Genomic DNA, 20,005 nt, shown 5'->3' with positions numbered 1-20,005 from the left:
ATTATATGGTATAGTTTGGTAGGAACCCACTATACTTTGTCATTTCTTCTATTAACGAAGCAGCAAATGTGTCTGGAATTTTGCATTCCCTAATACGGTAACCCCGACACATTTGATAGCAGGGACGGCCAACCCGTGGCCCGCGAGAAGGTTTTGTGTGGTCGGCGAGTTAATTCTCGAAATTAGTTTTAATATCAAAATAATTAAATTACCCATAGAATTTATAGTGAACTTGCAAGGCCAACCAAAAATTTGATTAGCCTGACCGCGAAATTCGGCATGTCGATGACTAAAATATCACATTTTTCGTAAATCTTCGTATATTTCGTGGCAGATTTATTTGACTTGGTATTTTTGTTAGCATTTCGCACGATTCATTGTCACTCGATTTCTTTCTATTGATGCCTCCTCCTCCTGAAAATAAAAACTAAAAAATACGTCCAATTTAGAGAATTGAGTCTAACTATATTCGCAATTATGAGAGATGTCGTCCAACATGCGACTTCGCGCCTGCACTCGCAAAAAGATCGCTGTCAATGAAACCTTTACACAAAATGATGACGTCAAGTCCAAGCGCCAGTGGTATACAGAGGCGACTCGCAATGCATATGCAATGCATGCAAGTAACATTATTTTGGAACAAATTCATCCATTACCTTTGAAAAGATTTCGGACATCGCGCAGCCAGAACACGGATGCACACTTGCACAGTTTGCATACAGAGTTTTCACGACATAATTTTGATGCGTGATAAGATAGATTTTGTTTTCAATTTTACCTAATCCGGTCCGCCTATCCATTTAAGTGGCCCGCGCAATGATTCGTAATTCTCATGTGACCCTTTGGTCGAAACGGTTGGCCACCCGTCCTAAAGTCTCATATAATGTCTATTCTACCTACATTATTATGGTAGTGGCAGTATTATAGATATAGTACTATTCTCCACAATAGCATTAAGCCTATGGCGAATAGCTATTGATAGGTCCGTGAAATCAATGACAGGAGACATAATACGCTGCATGTTTTAAATGTATATGCCTATAAGGAAACAATTCATGTGTATGAAAATAGCTAATAAGGCACCTGCAACACTCTCTTTCCTAAGCCCGTCCTTGATGCCAGTTCTTGCAGGTCTTTGGCATCTGGATTTTGATTTCGTTCGAAAAATGACTTCATGTGTGCCAGCTGGTCGTGTTTGAAGCTGGTTCGCTGACGCTTCGCTTTTTGAACATACCCGCTATTTGAGTCACTTCGGTATTCTGTCAGATATTGAAGAATGCATGGGTTCAGTACACCGATACATTAGTATAACCATTAGTACATCATCCATATAAAGGGTTATTTGTACAATCCTAATATACTGGACCACGGGCATGTTGAATTGTCGCGCGATAATTCGAAATGGCCGATTTTTCAGATTTTCCACATTTTGATTAGAATTAGAATTCTAGCTATGTAGCCTACTTCTCAAAATTATATCATAGCTGTACTGTAGCCACACAGTTCTTTTTCCAAATTTGATTACAGAATTAGAATACCCGAATGCGCGAAAACTTGGAATTTGAATCAAGTTCAATTCATATCAAATCAGAATTCACTGTCATAAGCACGAGAATGGCAAATGTATGTATAGCAAGCTTGGGTCGTTTCACACTATACAGTTCTCCTGTATCATTTCCAAGAAAACCGGAATTATACTAGAAATAAAATTAGAGCATCGAAACATTTCGCAAATTAGATTAGCACAAATTAGATTAGAATTAGAATTAGAGCAAAGAAAAATTCAAGAAATTAGATTACTATTAGATTGCCGACATTTCGCTCAAATCAGTCCAATCGGATATGCAGCATTATCTGCTAGTCCAAGTCTGTGCAGATAGCCATTCTCAACATCAACCAACAAGTCCCCCTTCATATATCGCAAACTGTTAGTAAAGGTAATCCAAGTTTCATTATTTGTAAACTTTGGAAGACGTGGAAATCTGTCCACAATATAGTTTCCTAATAAATAGATCCATACGTTTCGATTTACCGTCTAAGCAGGCGCTTAACGGTGCCTGTTCTGGTCAGCTTCGACACGCAAGATTGCCGTGCAAACATCGCTGACAACACGGCAGACTGAAATCTTGACTGATTTCGGCGATATCATCTGAATATCTGCCTTAAACAAACCGACACAAGTGGTCACATCCTATTTCCAGCAAATGGCAACGGCACAGCTGATTTCAGACGGTGCCTATCATTTCGGTTTGGCTTCATTGATTCTAAACGACCGTAACGCGAATGCACTCGTGGTCATATTCATTTATAATGCTGGCTGAGTATTCCAATTTTCAGTTGCAAGTATATTGCTGTTGCAAAACAACGAATGGTGCGTTCGTGTAAAATATCAGCGTTCCCAGATTAGAATAGACTTCGAATTATAGCTACACTGCTCAATCCAAATTTGATTAAAATCAGAATTATAGCTGTAAAGTTTTTTCGAATTAGATTAGGATTACTGGATTCGCAAGACTCGGAAAAGATGTACAACAACAATCAAGTTGAGTTCACATCAAATCATATTGTTTACTTTTATATTTTATTCCCTCTTGTCTTGTATACAGCGCCCTAGTGTAGTAATGATATATTGTTATATTCGGAACTCTATATCATTTTTAATAATATTTTTATTATCAATCAGTCTGATTAGGCGCATAGAATTATCTAGTTGTCTGCTAGTCACACGTGTTTCACTGCGTCACTACCTCGGCGTACTCGTAATTGAAGGGACAGATCGCAGGCTGCTGTACTCAATCAAAATGGCGGTTGATATATATACCACAGATATTCTCTTAACGTATTTTCTGTGAAATCGATTGGACGTCAACGTAAATAGCATCAGCCTGTCAATAACTCATTTCTCGATAAACCGATCGTTCATTCCCTGACAACGCACTCACTATTCCGTCACAGACACCACCATTTTTAAAACATACTATACGGTCGGGAAATACGTGTATGATTCACAGCCTGGAGTGTCAATGACGACAATAGTTCGCACAAGAAGTCTAGCTAGATGCACAAAATGAATGTGCATGATTCTGACAAACAGTCTAAGATCGTTCTACTGTTCTATGAGGGTTCAAATAATCCGAGTAGACTTGAAACGCTGATCAAACTATGCATACATGAGATTGACCACGTATCGGTTACGCGTCTACAGCACGACCGATATCGGAATTCTAAGCCGATACCGACAAAACCGATAACTCGCACCTTGCAACCCGATATATTCAGCGGATATACAAATCATATGGCATCTAGGGTGGTCTTTAAAACAAATGGTTGTTTAAAACACTTTGTCCAAAAGCTTATTTCAGATAAAAAAAACTAGTGTTGATGGACTACTCTACGTTTTGAATCATCTTCGATGTCAAAATCTTCATCATTAGGCCTGATATCCCTATGATCTTCATCTTGATCCAAATTATCGAGCGTAAAGGATTTTCAAGTTACACTGGATAAGCAGAATGGGGAATTGGACCTATAGCTGATAGTAAATGTAATGTTTATTTTTCTTGCCATATCCTGCAGTTTGCATCAAACATGTGTGTGAAATATCCTCGAATGATTGCACCCTCTAACCATGAGTGAAAGCATCGGCCTAGATCGATACCAGTACCTTTTTTTCTTAATAGTTCAATCGAGCCCTTGACTATATTACTTGTTATATTATAAAAGTGTGGATTTTTATGTGGTATGGAAAGATAATATGGCTAAATTCGTGAAAATTTGCATATTTTGGGCGTATGTCGCAAAGCAAAAACTTGACGTGATGGATGAAAGCCAGCGGCATTTTTGGAATCAGCACGTCAAAATTAGACTAAATCAAGTGCAGCATCCTAGTCAACAAAATTTTCGTTCAAAATTGTTGCTCAGTGTTATAGATAGGTCTATGACGTCCGACAAGCATGCTGTGGCGGCACGAAAATTGATATTTTACCTCTAATAGCCGATAACGTACTGATATTTTATTCAACCTGTGATATCGACTCGATATTATCGACGACCCGAATCGATCGGGCTATAGCTACGACATCGCAACACTGCCACACACTGTCCAACCTCTCAGCGAAAAGAGATAATATTCACACCCGTGTACTACCCATGATATGCGGGTGTGGATATGCACCCGTGGTACACGAAACCGGAACCTATACCTCCACCATTACACCACGGTATAAATCAAACAACATTTTAATCCAAATAATGATAGCAGCAGGATTGGCATCCACGATATAACTCTAAGCAGCATTTGGATTAAAACATCTTGTTTGATTTACAGTTGGTGTAAGTCTCAGTAAGGTTCTGGTTCCCTGGTTGAATATGAAACAGATTGCGGCTTTCATACTTCTTTTTCGCGTAGATATACAAAACAAAGCTTGAGATAACTTTCATCATCTTTTGGCAGGGATAGTCATGGCGCAAATTTTAAAATATTATTATTTAAAAATCTAAATGTCTAACAAAGAAAGTAATCTCAAAATCAAGATGTAATTTTTATGAAATTTTTATTTGTTTCTCTTGTTATAGTGAAGGAGACTTGGAAATAGGAAATTTTGTTCAAACTTTTTTCATGCCCCCTGAAAAGGCCCACAGCCAGAGGTGGTCAACGTAGTCATGGTCGGTACTCAAGTAGAATTACTGCCGTAAATTTTAGGTACAAGTAGTAGATATTTACAAAAGTAAAAAAGTAAGTATTCTAGGAATAGTTTTACCCAAAAAATACCGAAAACCGCCAAGTAGAAGTAGAAGTAGTTTAAAATCAAAACCACCTGAGTAAGAAGTGTAAGTATGCAAAATCTTAGCACTTCTGAGCAGGACCCCAGGCTGGGAACGCCTGGTATAATGCGCAGTATACGAAATGTACTATAAGAGCTTCTATAAGTGCAGAACTTCAATGTACAATTGAATAGTCAATAGCGTATTCATATTGAAAACAACCCGAATATTTTCGACACTCGTCAGGGTTAATCGTCAGCAACTAGTAGTAGATTTAAAAAGAACCTTGTATACCAACAATCGTATATCGTCATTGTTGATATACCATGTTCTTTTCAATTCTCTTAAGTTGTTGGCGATTACCTCCGACGTGTGCCAGCCGAAAATATTCGGGCTTGTTTCCGCACTATTCATCTGAAAATGGTTCTGTCAAAAATCCATAATGGATACAAGATCAGCGAGGTTAATTTGCGATGATCCAGACCATTTGTATTGCGTAAACTATTCCCATCAGTAAAATCTGCTGACATTGTACTTTCACAGTACGGATTATTCCAAAACGAAGGTATCAGCCTGAAACAGACAAATTCAGCGTGACGACATATTTACACGTAATTGTCTGGCAGCGATGCCGAATAGAATTTACCTAATCTTTCAATAACCCGTGTCCGTAAAGAATATTTTTATAACTTGTGGTACAACGTTGTTCGCAAAGGCGTTATCATTGTGTTTCGCGGCGTTAAAATACCACAATGCTGCTGATAGCCCCACGTTCTTTGTGCGTTTGCAAAAATTACCCAACTCGAATGGGGAATTATGTGTAAACGTTACTAGAACATGGAATAAGTAGGTGATACGATAGTTGATTTACATTGTTCTTTCCAAGTCATAGTTACTGACGATTACACCATACGAGTGTCAGCTGAAAATATTCGGGTTATTTCAATACAAATGCTGGGTGTTTATTCAAGTGTATATTGACGTTCTGTACCTCCAAGAAGCTCTTCACGTGGAAACATGTAAATTCAATAGACCGAAATAGAGAAAGAGTTATTTTATTTTAACGAAAGCTTGGAAAACATCGTGAAAACATTTCTCGATTACTCCTTATCAGCTAACCACTGGTGCTCCCTGCTTATTAGCCTTTTGCACCACAGCCTACTTGAATGCAACATTATCCATAAAGTTACAAGACATTATGATCAGACTTGGATAACTAGAAAATTGTCGGTTTTTCCAAATTAGATCATTATTAGAATTATAGCTATACGCTATTTTCACAAATTAGACTAAAATCAGAATTATAACTATGCATTTTTCGAAATTAGATTAGAACTACAATTATAATTGTAGCAGCAGTTTTTTTCATATTGGATTGATATTAGAATTACTGAATTCACGAAGACTTGGATATTGAATGAAATTCAGTTCATGTCAAATCAGAGGACGTTCTGATAACCATGAGAATGACAAATGTCTCTACAGCAATATTGGCAGATTTCGCACTATACGATTATCCTGTAGCATTTTACGGAATATCAGAAATTAAATTATCATTATATTCGAGCATCTCAACATTTTAAGATTATACACTACCGTACTTTATGATGTATGATGTATGATGTATGATGTATGATGTATGATGTATGATGTATGATGTATGATGTATGATGTATGATGTATGATGTATGATGTATGATGTATGATGTATGATGTATGATGTATGATGTATGATGTATGATGTATGCATAGCCAGTCTACTTCGATCAGCTGCAGTAGACTCGATGATCAACAGATCACTTCGCTGCAGCTTCATCTTGCAATCGTAAGACATAGTGGCCAATTCTATGAATTGTATATCGTATTCGTACACATCTCATTTGCTTTGAAATTGACACTGTAACCAATTTTTTTGTATGTGTCCGCGTTTCTGAAGTTTATGCTATTTTGTTGCCTGTTTTGTTATTTTGCGATGATGAATAAAAATTCTCTCTCTCTCTCTTACGAAATTATCGATTAGTTGTGGCTTTCTGGTGCAAGCCCGATCATAAACTCTTAGAATGTATTGATTAAAATAATTTTTTGATTTCCATATAATCAAACTTTTTCAAAGGCATAGTAAACATAGATTATAGAATCGCGCACATAGATACTGCATGGTAACATCCATTTCTTTATGGCCCCATCGGCGTTTTCCAGCCAATTCGCTGATGAAACAACACAGCGTTTTAATCATGATGTATTTATTTAATACGGACAGTTAATAGCTAATAATTAGCAACAGGTACATACTGCTTCATCTATATCTCCGGCATGGTTACACCAGCAGGTGTTGTAATCTCTACCATGGTTCATTTACATATAGGACTACAAGTTCAGCGTGACAGATTAGTTGCTTCATTGCATGACTGTTACGACAGTTAGGTATTGTGACAATATCACGTTCAGCAAACAAATGCTCTGCCTACCATTCGACTCAAATTTTACTTGAGTCTGAGCGTGACAACATACATCAACAAACAACCAAAACCAGAGATGTCATAGTGTTGGGAAGAATCTAAGATTGAGTAGTGATGTATTCTGTTCTAAACTGACACTCTGTAGAACAGGGTTACTCGGAAAATGTTCATAAAATTGTTAGGCTGCTGAAGAACAAATTGCTTGACCCCAAATTTGGCTCAATTCCGACCGGTAGAAACGAAGCTATTAATTATAACATTTTATTGAATAAATTTTTTTTTTCAAATTTTACTGGCTACGTCATGAAATAGTTATATTGTCTCAAAAAAGATGCATAACAAGCTTTGGGTCGATTCCAACCGAAGAGGCGAATTGGAGTACAAAAATTTTGGATTTTGGGAAATTCTTTAATTGTTTTTAGAACCACCCTTAGTAAATGGGTTTACTTATTATTTCAAATCCACAATTTTCTACTCCAATAAATACGCATCTGTCATTTTGAATTGAGCTAAATTTACTATGCACTGCTTTTTAGATAACTTCACAATTTCATGGCATAGCCAGTAAAATTCGGAAAAAAATATTTCAGTAAATTCAAACTTTTTCTAAATCTAATAGCTTCGCATCGACAGGTTGGAATTATTCAAAGTTTGGTGTGCAGCGTTTTTCGGCACGGTAACACAAATGTTCACGGTGTCGTGTGTGAAATTTAAAAGGAAAAAATGTTTTAGCAACTGTAATCTACATTTAATTAACGGTGTACTACATTGTGACACATAAACGGTGCGTTGTCTACTGCACTACGGGGATACAACAAATATTTTCCATACCGATGCCGTATTGCAACGACGCCAGCGAGTCGACAGGCAACCCGTTTTTTCTCCGCCGTCTCGACTGCTTTCTGCCATCAGACTCGCACGAAATATCCATTGCTCGGTTAATTCCCAGTACGCAGTCGAGAGATTCCTAGTACAGAAACCATTATGATCAGAACAATTACAGACATGGGTCGATTTCATATGAGGGCAACACATCAGTTTTACACAGAAAATAAGGAGCTTACGATGAATACCAGTTAGTGAAGTGTGATTTCGTGCCAGCATGATGTCACCAATCTCCAATTGTGACGGAAAAGATGATAAACATCGTTATATATCTCTTTATGAATAACAATAGAAGATATATGATCAATATGAATCTTTTGCCGAAATAGCTTCCCGGCCAATTCTCTAATTAGTCTAATTATATAGACAATAAGAATTATCTAGTTCTCCAAGTCCGCTCCAGACACCGTGTCATCGTTTGTTAATGTAATGATTTCATGTAGCCTACGGATCTCGGCTGTGTTTCTACAGATGATAAAGTATATACCGTCGGTCTCCAGCATTTGTTGCAATGCAGTCTGCCCGTGTCACAATCCACGCTGAATTTTTCGCCACTGGGAAGAATCCTATGACAGCTGGCACATGAGAAGCAGTGCGCGTGATATACTAAAACGCCGGCCCAAAGCACTAAATCGTCCGCAGCGATAAATTGCCCGCACCTGGCGCAATGTCGTGGCCGTGAGCGATACAGCCTGAAAATGCGAATTTTTCCGTTATGGCACCAGCCGACACACTCATGTCATAGCAGCTTAATGTTAATTATCTAATAGTGTTCATTTTTGTTGCCCTACAACAAACAGCATACGACCGTCGGATCAAATGCAAGAACTAGCTCTCGGAGCAAAGTTGAACAATTGGAAAATTTTCAGCTTTTCCAAGTTAGATTTGAATTGGAATTTGGTGTAAACAGATTTTTTTTTTCAAATTGACTAGTATTAGAACTATAGCTACACCGTGTGTTCCAAATTAGATTAGAATTAGCATTTCTGAATTCCCGAAAACTAGAAAATTGAGTCAAGTTCAGTTCTTATCAAGCCAGAGTTCATTCCCATAAGCATGCTAATGACAAATGTCTGTACAGTCAGCCTGGCACTCTACAGTTCTCCTGTAGCATTTTCAGGAAAACCAGGAATAAGTTTAGAATTAAAGTAAGAGTATAGAAACATTTCACAAATTAGATTAGAATTAGATTACCGGCATTTCGCTGTAATTAATCTAATAAACAACTTGAATTATGTAGATGTTCAGGTCTGCTTCGGAACAGCTTACGTAAATAGTTTACAATGCTGGCTCAGTTACACAGTAACATGATGATACTTGAATAAGAAACAATATACGAATATCATATGAAATTGTCACGATAACACCACGAGCCGATCAATGGGAAGTATACCCCAATGCGAACAATACACCAACGGAAACCTAATGATATCGGTCTGGTCCTAGAAACACAATTTAGGGTAAGAGTATTACATAATAATTGACTGTATTGCATAATCGAAAATTATATACAAAGGTCGCGCACTTGACTTTCATAATGTTATTTGTTACGTGGTATTTTAATGCGTAGGTCTCACAGATGCCTCTAAACCCCACCCGTAATCACAAATAAAGAGTATATAGGTATGGTAGGAATACGACATAGTAGTACATGCAGGTACATGGTCCCATGGCCTGATGGCCAAGATGGTCCTCATTGTTTGCAACTATGTACGAAAATATGATGTATGATAGTTACCTTACATAGTCGTTTTCACACAAAAGCTCTTCGTTTTTCCAGAAGCACTTTTCCTTATCAGAAAAGTGTACGCCGCATTGAAAACATTTCACACACGACGTGTGCCATATCTTACAAAAAGACCTGTGAACGTGAATATAAAGTGATAGATTGCCCGAATATGCAAGTTTATCGGGGATCTGGAGAACATTGAACAACGGAAGAATAGCCCATCTAGCTTGATTAACTTATGGACCGACACTAATATTTACAACATGTCATCGATTTGGTAGCTACGCGAATACGTGGCATACAGTTGAACACCATGAGTTTAATATTTTTAAATGCCCAAATGTCCTGTTGTGTCGCATTTCGAGTTAGCTGCTTAACTACTGTAGTCCTTAACCATGCTCTCTTACCATCTTAATTGTTATTGCAAACAGAGTTCTACCTTTATGTAACGTCTGGGCCTTTTTACAAGCGAGGATCTGGCGCAAGTTCGAACTTTACAAACGTATTAGTTCGTTCGGCTTAGATCATCTTGACGGTTGTATTGTATATAATTTCAATGGTACTTTGTGTAAACAATTTCGCGTAAACGCGAACTCGTTAAAATGATCATTCATTATTGGTAAAATTTAAACTCTTGCCTGCAACTACCAAGGAAATGGAAAACTCAAATGTAACAAGGGTTTTGTTTGCCGGCAAAAAATGTCCTCTTTTTGGGTGATGAAATATGACAGGTCCAATTAATAATAATAATAACATCATGATAATAATAGCACATACCCATTCTTGTCGGCCATACGCATGCATTCTCTGTCGTAAATGAAAGTATTGCATCCCTCACACGTCCACGGCAATGTTGGCTGTGAACGAGATGCATATTAATAGCTAATCAAAACCGTTATTGTTATGGCATACCTCATGACTACAACATGACTATAGATCCAGGATTAGCTATACTTCTACGAATCTTCTATTGTTGATACGATTGTTAATATACAATGTTCTTTCCAATTCTCTGCTAGTTACTGACGGGCATCAGCCGAATATATTCGGGTTCATTTCAATATATGAATTGTATACACTATACAATTGGATCTTGATTGCCAAATCACGTCCATGTTGCTTATGATATCACGAGGTTTGCTATAGTGTGTCGTTAGAGTCCATCATATATATCCTTCAGTGGCGGCTCGTGACAATATCGGGTGGTGGGGCAAGGGCAGCGAGCGACTTTTATCAACATGACGTCACAATGGCGTTTTCCAACGTAAAAAAGTAACTTTAATATGATGGTCACATGAATTTCCCGACAACAGTGATTTTAACGTAGGTGCCGCGAGAGGTTTGCCGGTGAGCCGTGACTTGAAGTGTGGTAACAAATGTTTTATTCATTTTTTTTTAATCAAAGGATTATTTTACATAATGTACGTGAACTAAGAATCGTCCCTATGCCACGAATCAATTATCAGGTCATCCTTAGTAGCATGCGTTATGATTTCATGGTAGAGTTAGAGATTACGCAAATCGATAGGCCGTCCGAAAGTGTTTCGTACACGATCCTGGTGTGTTACGACCACTGAGCTGGTGGTTACGAGTTACGACCAGGTGATAGGCAACCAAAGCGGAGGTACCCGGCGTACGATTGGATCAATGGACTGGACAATTTCTATCATCATCATCATTGGTTTATTAGCAATTTTATCAGTTCAATACACCACAAAAATGCGATACAATGAAAAGACAGGAATATGTCGAAGCAGCAAGGAGTAGTCTTCCAGACCTTTAATTTTCGCTCTAAAGGCAACTGCGTAAACTAGCCTACGTACGGAGCAAAGATTCAATACGATTCATGTTCGCACTTGACTTGACCAGACTAATTCCAATGACTAGAACTCGAGAGATTGCGTAAGCCTAACTGCAAAGGTCAACGACTTCGGACACATACGCAATTGTTATCTCATAGATTGGGCCTGTCATATTGAATCCAGAACATCAATTTGAATGGTCTTTGAAGAACTAAGGACAGCAGCCTCGGAACTTCGGTCTCGGAACAACTATAGATATCTATAGAACAACATAGTACATTTTGGCCTTGAAACTGGAGATTGTGACGCAACACATACGGCTTACTGTCTGCTGCCAAATCGCCGTTGGAAAATATATTAATCAATAAATACATGAATGAAAGCCGTAAACTTAGCATACTGTTACATGAAATCATCGAGAAGTAGCATTCGCAATCTCATAACCCATTCCGGCATGGTACACTGTCAAAATCAATACAAACAGACGAACACCGAACTTTGAGTAAAATAGATCGAGGAATAGGCTGTTAGCCGACATCGAAAATGAAATAGCTATCGCATTTGACAGGGGATTGTAAGCAAATGGTTTGAAGGCCACAAATTCACAGTGAAATGCACATTGGCGAACATAAAATTATGTGAATATTTGAATGCAAACCGAGAATCTTAGTTAGCTGTTTCATGCGATCATCGAGATATACCATTGGAAATATCATCACCGATCTCGTTATGGAACGCAGACTAGATTAGCACAGACAGACACCGGCTTTTCCGTGAGATCCGCAATGATGTAGGTAGGCTAAGTATCAGATCAGCGCGCATCTCTGCCATACTCGACCTCGAAAACGAAATAACTGCCTCAATCATTGAGCGTCAACTTTAAGACTTGGCACCGCGTTCGATACTAAAATCAAGACATACCGTGCAAAAGCTCATGACAGATCTAGGTATGGAACATCGTTAAAATCAATAGAGACCAATAACGGCTTTTGCGTAAATCTGTTAGCGATAAATGAAGAGTCAGCTCTCACTCGACTTTGGAAACGAAATTACCACCCACATAGTTCAGTGACAAACTTAAAACTTATTACAGCGGTCGATACTAACATTAAGACTTACTGTGCCAAATATCATGACCGATCTCGGTATGGAACATCGTCAAAATCAATGGAGACCAATACCGGCTTTTGAGTAAAATCTGTTTGCTGTACAATGTACATGATAGATAGCACACACTGAACTTCGGAAACGAAATTACCACCCTTATCTTTGAGTAGCAAGCCTGAAACTTGGAGCAGTGCTAAATACTACCTTCACGACATATCGTACCAAGTTTCAAGAATTATCATGGTGCGAAACATCGTCAAAATCGACATATACCGGCAAAGGTCGAGTCAACGCATATCACGGTAACCGAGTTCAGATATAGATACGATTGTTACATCACACCTTAAGGGCGACAGGCATAGTTGCCCCACTTGCTCGGCCATTTTACGAATAGGAGAGAGTAAATCACCGTTTCTTTATTGTGCGCGGCTTTGAGAGAATAGATAGTGAAAGCTTGTTATGAGCGCTACCGGGGCAAGCCCCGGCTAGGCATTCACAAAGCGAAAACACAGAAAAGAATTCGATTTTCGCAGAGACTTCGCTATGTATGGGCATTTGTTAGCGAAAGCACAAGAATAATGCGGGTTTCGCCGTGATCTCGGTATATACTGATTGCTGTGCGTCTATAAATGGTTAAATTGTTATTGAACAGAATTTTAGGTGGGGCAATGCCCCAGTTGCCCTATAGGACGAGCCGCCACTGATATCCTTCTTTATCGGTACAATCGGAATTTATTGCGGCATAACCACCATCTTGTTAACTGGATATCTATGGTTCGCGACCAACCTGTCCCGGTTCTGACTTGCATATTACGTTGTGTCGTAACAAGACGTCTTCCTTATCGCCATTCTCCACCATGATTTTCAGCGCGTCCCACTGATTGCTTTCGTATTTAAATTAGTGACTAAAATTACTGCCTAACATGGAGGGCTGGAATGACGCTGAAAAGAAATGGATGGTTACGTATTAACAAATTAGTTTTAGCACAGAAAATGGTGAATAATGTCGATATCACCGTCAAACAAAATAGCATCATCTCCATACCTGTTCCTCATCAGCACTACACTACTACACGATCATTTTCGACTTGATACATGTGATTGAAGTGGATATTGTGTTGAAAGTATCAAGAGCTTCCTGGAGGTGCAGAACTTCAATATACAATTGAGTAGTACATTCGTATTGAAATAAACCCGAATATTTTCCGCTGACACTCGTCAGGGGTAATCGTCAGCAACTACGTATAGTAGAGAATTGGAAAGAACGTTGTGTTATATGAAGAGATTCTTGGAGGTGCAGAACTTCAATTTATACAACTGAATAATATATTCATATGCAACTTTCTTTCCAATTCTCTACTAGTTGTTGACGATTACCCCTGACGAGTGTCAGATGAAAATATTCGGGTTTATTTCAATATGAATATATTATTCAACTGTATATTAAAGTATAGCCTATTATAGTATATATGATAAGAAACGATTTCTCTAAAATTACGAGAAAGCACATGGAAGACAATCATTCATCATCGAAAGCAGGTCACATCAATTTCCCTCGAATGAAACAGCCCTGTTATTCTATCATCCCAACTCCTGGCCTGATTGACTGTCTTCCATAAATAGGTACGAATCCAGGAAATATCAGGACGGCGCACACATATACTGTGGTCCGATTCAAATTTCACTAACAATACAGCGATCAGAGTCTATATTCGCGGGTGGTGTTTGGCCTACATGTAACGCTAAAGAAGCAATACGTTTTGCACATGGCCATTGCACATAATTACAAACAGGAATGTATATTCAAGTCGTTTTCCCCTTGGTTTAAGTCGCCGTGACTGATTGTTGATGTCGAAAGTGATTTTCCGTTGGTCCAATTCGTATTCTTACCTAACAGCGGGTAACGATACACCTGAAGTGCGCCGGGTTTTTTAATTTCTTTGTTCGAAATGGTAATCTCAAATACGACAACGTAACAAGTCTCAACGCGTATAATTTCACTTTTATATAAATGAGAATTCCCATTTTGTGGCAATATATCCTGCTGCGCTATTTTCAAAAACTTCTCATGACAATCATTAAGCATACTCCAATTTTTCTTTATTGAGAATACAGTGAAATGATGATGACATACCAAAACAATAAGCAGAGACTTACTATATCCTTTTCCACAAATTGACAAATAGTAAAAGTTCTTCCATTCTCCAAAATTGCAGTTCTGACATATACTGAGGGTTGTTGTTGCGTGTGGGTATGCATGGTTTTATCGGCTACAATGTTCGTTTTTACACCAGACCGAAAGTCTGTGGGCATAAGGCAAACACGTAAACCAAGCGTTAGAAATAATAATAATATTCATAATTAGAAGTTATTATTTCCATCCACGCATGACACACAATCTTCAATGTAGACACAGTGTGCTGTAAGCAACAGATAGGAAGATGTAGAAGCGAGCAACTATGCGGTCTATGAATTTAGCATGCACCTCAACCATGTATTACTATATTATTATAAGTGCCAGAAAAAAAACACTGTTAGACCTCGATATTTCGGTTGTCTGTTGATGCTTACTCGTCCATCATCGGTTCGTTCTCTTGGCGTTTTTGTACAGACGCCGTAAGAACAGTATAAGTATGATCAGCATAATCAGGTTGAAAAATAAATAGTTTCCAATAAATATATCATACATTCCTTTTGAGAAAATCGCCTCAGTGCTAAATAGAAACGAGAATCAAATATCGACTGATATTTCCACAATTAGAATTTGCAATTGAAAACACTTGCAACAGTTGGTAATTGTGTGAATAGTTGAATTGGCGCATATGCATGATATGTAGTCGTGGACTGGATTTTTTCAATCTAAAAATGATAAACACTGGAAACATCACGCATGCCAGCAAATCTAAAAAAGAGTGCGAGATACTTGATTACCGTTGCTCTATACTGAACAAGTTGACCCAAAATAGTTCCTTAAATTAAGTATACCTCATACAGAAAGTGTTACTTCCGCGCAGGAACGCTGGTGTATTACAAAACATCAAATCCAAACGTAAATCGTAAAACTGGATACATTTACAGGACTGTCCAATTTTCAAATAGCATTTTGCGGATGATATATGTAAATTTCCAGAAGACATAGCATTATTTTGCCGGTGCTCGTCATGACAATATAATGTCATTCTGATCAGAGATGATTCGCAATAGTGGGCAAGTACGTGTAACTGCATGTGGGTATGTATTGTAGGAATCAGATAGCAATAATACAATATAAACACACTTGTACTGGTGCTAATAAGGGTAAATCCTCGTTATGAATTTATCGCCAGGTAGAAGACTAATTAGCTATCGTGTATTTCGTACCAGCGCAGCTGCTTGATGATCAAATGCCTGAAAACGCACACGGATATTCGCTTTTGCATTATGCGATATTCGCTAACCTAATGCAATGCATGTAAGTACGCTTAAACGCGGCAAATCGGGGGCCGGTGCTAGATGTCGATAAAAGAGATTAGAGCGGTAATCTCTCTATTGAAAACGGTCCGGGGCCGTTGTAGCGGAAAGTCGTAAATCCTATTTGTTCAACCCGCAGCGATTACCACCACACCCGCTGAGTTTTTACAAAGAGCGCTGTAATTCTGGCGACTGGGTTCTGCGTCATCGTAGCAACTACGTGACACCACTCAATCTATTTCGTGGTGTTATGTATACGCATTTTGAAATGAAATGTATGAGTTATTAATCCTTGTATTTATAAGTTCAGGAACTACCTGCATAGCAATACGGCTCTGATTTCTGCGTTCTGCGTTCGACATTACCGGACCACTATATCGGAGATATCTATTTCGCATACTAACACATGGCAGCACTTTAGTTCCTCTCTTGCCCTCTTAATATTACTTTCTATTACTTTTAATCCAGTGTTCTTGGACAATAAGGGGGGAGTTTGATTGAAAGCTAACATCAATGCGTTTCGATTCCTTCTTATATCTTATCCTTTCATCGCAATCTTGTGGCGTTTTGAAATGATGGAACTTTTACTATGCTGAACTAAACTGAAGTGTCCGTCGTGGTAAGCAGAATGTATCAGGCCGCCACATATGTCTATATGGATAGCAATGACAGTTATATATTCATATCGAAATTTATGTTTTTTTTTTATAAAATGTCCAAATGTATATTGAAGTTCTCTACGTCCAAGAAGCTCTTCAAATGACAGTTACCTTTTCTGCAGATTCTGGCTATTGCGCAGAATTGTATTCGCCTTTTAGCCGAGTTCATAACGTCCGTTTCGCCTGCATTACCACGACATATCTGTGAATTGCCTACTTGATTACCTGTTATCGTCATACTAACATTGTTGCTACGCCCTCGCCGAGACATTGCTTCATTGATTTGCTATTATCTTTCAGCTTTATATAATTTTTATTTTATATAATAACAACTATTCGTTACAGCCAGATTGTATAAAGACAATGTACTAATGTGGTCGGACTAGTTGACCTTCAGGTTTGTATCGACCATTTCCATCTTATACCAAATACTGTGCTGCATGTTTTCTATGTCATCAGAGTTGCCGTCTGCTTGTTTTGTATGTTGGTTAGATAAAAAATAAAGACTCTCTCTCGCTCTATATATAATCCATCGCAGAAAACTTGATAACTACGCGATAAATTTTTGTAGGCTTAATGAAGAATTACTGAAATTGTATCCTTCCCACATGAAACCTCATTAACATCACATCGTAATAATTTCTTACAACCAAGCTGGCTTCACGTTGACTCTTTTTCTATTCACAACGCCAAACAAAATGGTGGACAATCAACTTGGGGTACGCAGGCCGCAGGTGTCATGTATGAACGATCGTGTCCCACGCGACATATGCCTCTATCCCTGTATTCTCGTGCGGTAACAATCGATATGGTCTATATATGTGTTAAGTCCCTTCGACAGCAATTACGTTGTGGATCAGCGTCTAATATTCGATCCATCGTCTTTCCCAAGAGACACTTTCCTGGATCGCTTCCCGTAATTTATTCGCTTCTAATTATTTGACTTAGCTTAGGTGATGGATGGATGGAGAGAGGTGTTTTCTAGCAATATGTTACAGTAACTATCAATTAGAATTCTGTGGGCTCATTTTGTTTCGGGGAGGGTTATCCTTTTTCATCAAGGTATCAAATGAATTCTTTTCTACCCTGGATATACGCTCCGGCCGCAGTTACTCAAAGTAAGGTTACATTATAATAGATAAAGACGCGATGAACACATACATGCATTTCTTTTCTACTGCTTTGGTCTGACACTATCTTCCGCAGTAGTAGGTCTACACTGACGGATGCATAACATTTCGCTTAGCGGCCCTCGTCACAAGGATTTTAATTAAAATACCACAAAATAACTTGACCTTACGCGCTGAAATGTCAATTATGTACTGGTCAATAAATATATTCTGTAACCCTTGATGAGTTACACCCCGAAAGGCGTCGGGTGATAAATATGGATATATTATTCAATGGATTTTGTAATGCGTATATATACTCGGAAGACATTAGCGCATTCTTTTCGTTCAAATTGCGTACTCTTTGCTACGGTATAGTTAGGGATGGGCAAATACTCGAGTACCTGACTGATTCGATTTCCGATTCGATTTAAGCTTCGAATCGAATGTTCTAGTACAGTGGCTTTCCAACCTTTTTCAGTTCTTCTAGTCCAGTGGCTTCCCAACCTTTTTCAGTTCGCTACCACTTTCTAATGCAAGTTTTGTTGTGCGACCCACAATGAGATATAACCAAATGAATGAGAAACGAACTAATGAGAGAGAAAATCATGTATTCACATGCAGTTTACTACCATTGTGAAAATTGAGCTTGCATATTATGTAATATATACTATTGGATAAAGTCTAGGCAAAATTTGCTTAATTTTCCTACTCGGAAAATTACAATAAACACCTAAAATCGAGGTGCACCTATTTTCGACCAACCGCCACATGTATAAGATCGTCAGTATTCCGAAAGTATTTTTATTTATACCTATACAATTGCTATCCTATCAATTAACAAATTGCTGGCACTCCATACCATACCTAATCAGCACGAATTGATAAGTTCAGATACACACAGTTCATACAATAGCAAAAAAAGTTGGCAGTTACACTTAGCTTCGACGTTTCATTGGTGCGATGATAGTATCGAAACGGTAAGTCCCGGCGATAAAAATAATTCTCTGTCAAAATAGTACTTCGGTACTAGAAAAAATCGAATCTTACTGCGCACAACTCCAATACTAGACTGGGATTCAGCCCTAGGTTTAATGCGATATCTGACAAGCCGGCATTAATCCAATACTTATTACAAGCCTACCATTCAATCTCAGCGGTTGAACAGCAACTGTCTCCGACTTTCGAAACTAAATATTGTACGAAGCAAATCCGAGTCATGAATCTTTCTCTCAGTGCACTTAGAAAACTTGGTCTCGGATTTTAGGTGGAAAAATGAGGGCTCGATGTTAACTGCTTCGCGTTAGCTTATAGAAACGAGAAGGATTTCACAGTGAAAAAATGGCCGACGAATGACGAATCACTAGCCTGCAAACATATCCAATATATTAGATCATTCCTGGCAAAATCCGATACGCCAACCAATAAAATATTATAATGTATTATAAAACAATTGAGCGTTGTCCTAACTTCTCGGTATGACCATATTAATTAGTCCATCTCAATGACTTTTATAAAACATTTGAAAGGATGTGCCAGTCGCCTGAAAACAGACCTAAATCCCAATTACGGGAAATCCACGAAATATCTGCGTTACTGCTAGAATCCTGACAGCGTTGGGTGTAAGTTCGCGGTAAGTAAAGCTAATTTATGTGTAATTGCGTAATTGTCAATTATTTGCTGCGCGTACACGTATCGTCTTTGTTTCCGTGCGGGAATCATATTTTATAATTAGGATCCCCATTTACCGTTTAGCATCTAGCTGCACGGACACTTTCCATTTAATGAATATTAGTTTAATTTCCGTGCATTGACAATAAATCGGAGAAAAGCACGTTACGCTTAAATTGGAGCACGAGACACGAGACTCAAGTTCGATTTCAACAAAGCGAACCTGCTAAAATGTAGACAAGTATTATGTTCTCTTGTATTGCCATTGTGGCATAATGCAGCTCTAACATCAATGAACAATGTACACACTGCTATAAATGCAATGCTCCTGCAGTAAGGGAACTGAGGATGTGCTATCTTTTGCACCTAC

At 38.3% G+C, this 20,005-nt stretch overlaps 1 protein-coding gene across 2 annotated transcripts in view; it reads right to left on the bottom strand.

Moving 5' to 3' along the window:
* Nucleotides 1-13,935, bottom strand: part of LOC145459243 (LIM/homeobox protein Lhx9-like) — a 140,025-nt gene extending 126,090 nt beyond the window's left edge. For both annotated transcript variants that reach the window (XR_013921315.1, XM_080337891.1), the window contains exons 1-6: nt 13,534-13,935; nt 10,615-10,694; nt 9,847-9,969; nt 8,596-8,800; nt 8,055-8,190; nt 1,084-1,259 (exon numbers count right to left, since the gene is read on the bottom strand). Coding sequence is in view for 1 of the 2 variants with exons in the window: in XM_080337891.1 (XP_080194017.1) it covers nt 1,084-1,259; nt 8,055-8,190; nt 8,596-8,800; nt 9,847-9,969; nt 10,615-10,694; nt 13,534-13,605 (792 nt within the window). In the remaining variant the exon portion in view is untranslated. The remainder of the gene's footprint in view (nt 1-1,083; nt 1,260-8,054; nt 8,191-8,595; nt 8,801-9,846; nt 9,970-10,614; nt 10,695-13,533) is intronic.
* Between the last annotated feature and the right edge of the window lie 6,070 nt (nt 13,936-20,005).

This window comes from Botryllus schlosseri, chromosome 16 (assembly GCF_051294905.1).
Source record: "Botryllus schlosseri isolate E-star chromosome 16, Bs_hap1, whole genome shotgun sequence".
NCBI classification, from domain to species: Eukaryota; Metazoa; Chordata; class Ascidiacea; order Stolidobranchia; family Styelidae; genus Botryllus; species Botryllus schlosseri.
The sequence above is the reverse complement of the archived record's forward strand: the minus strand, read 5'-3'. Positions and strand labels throughout refer to the sequence as shown.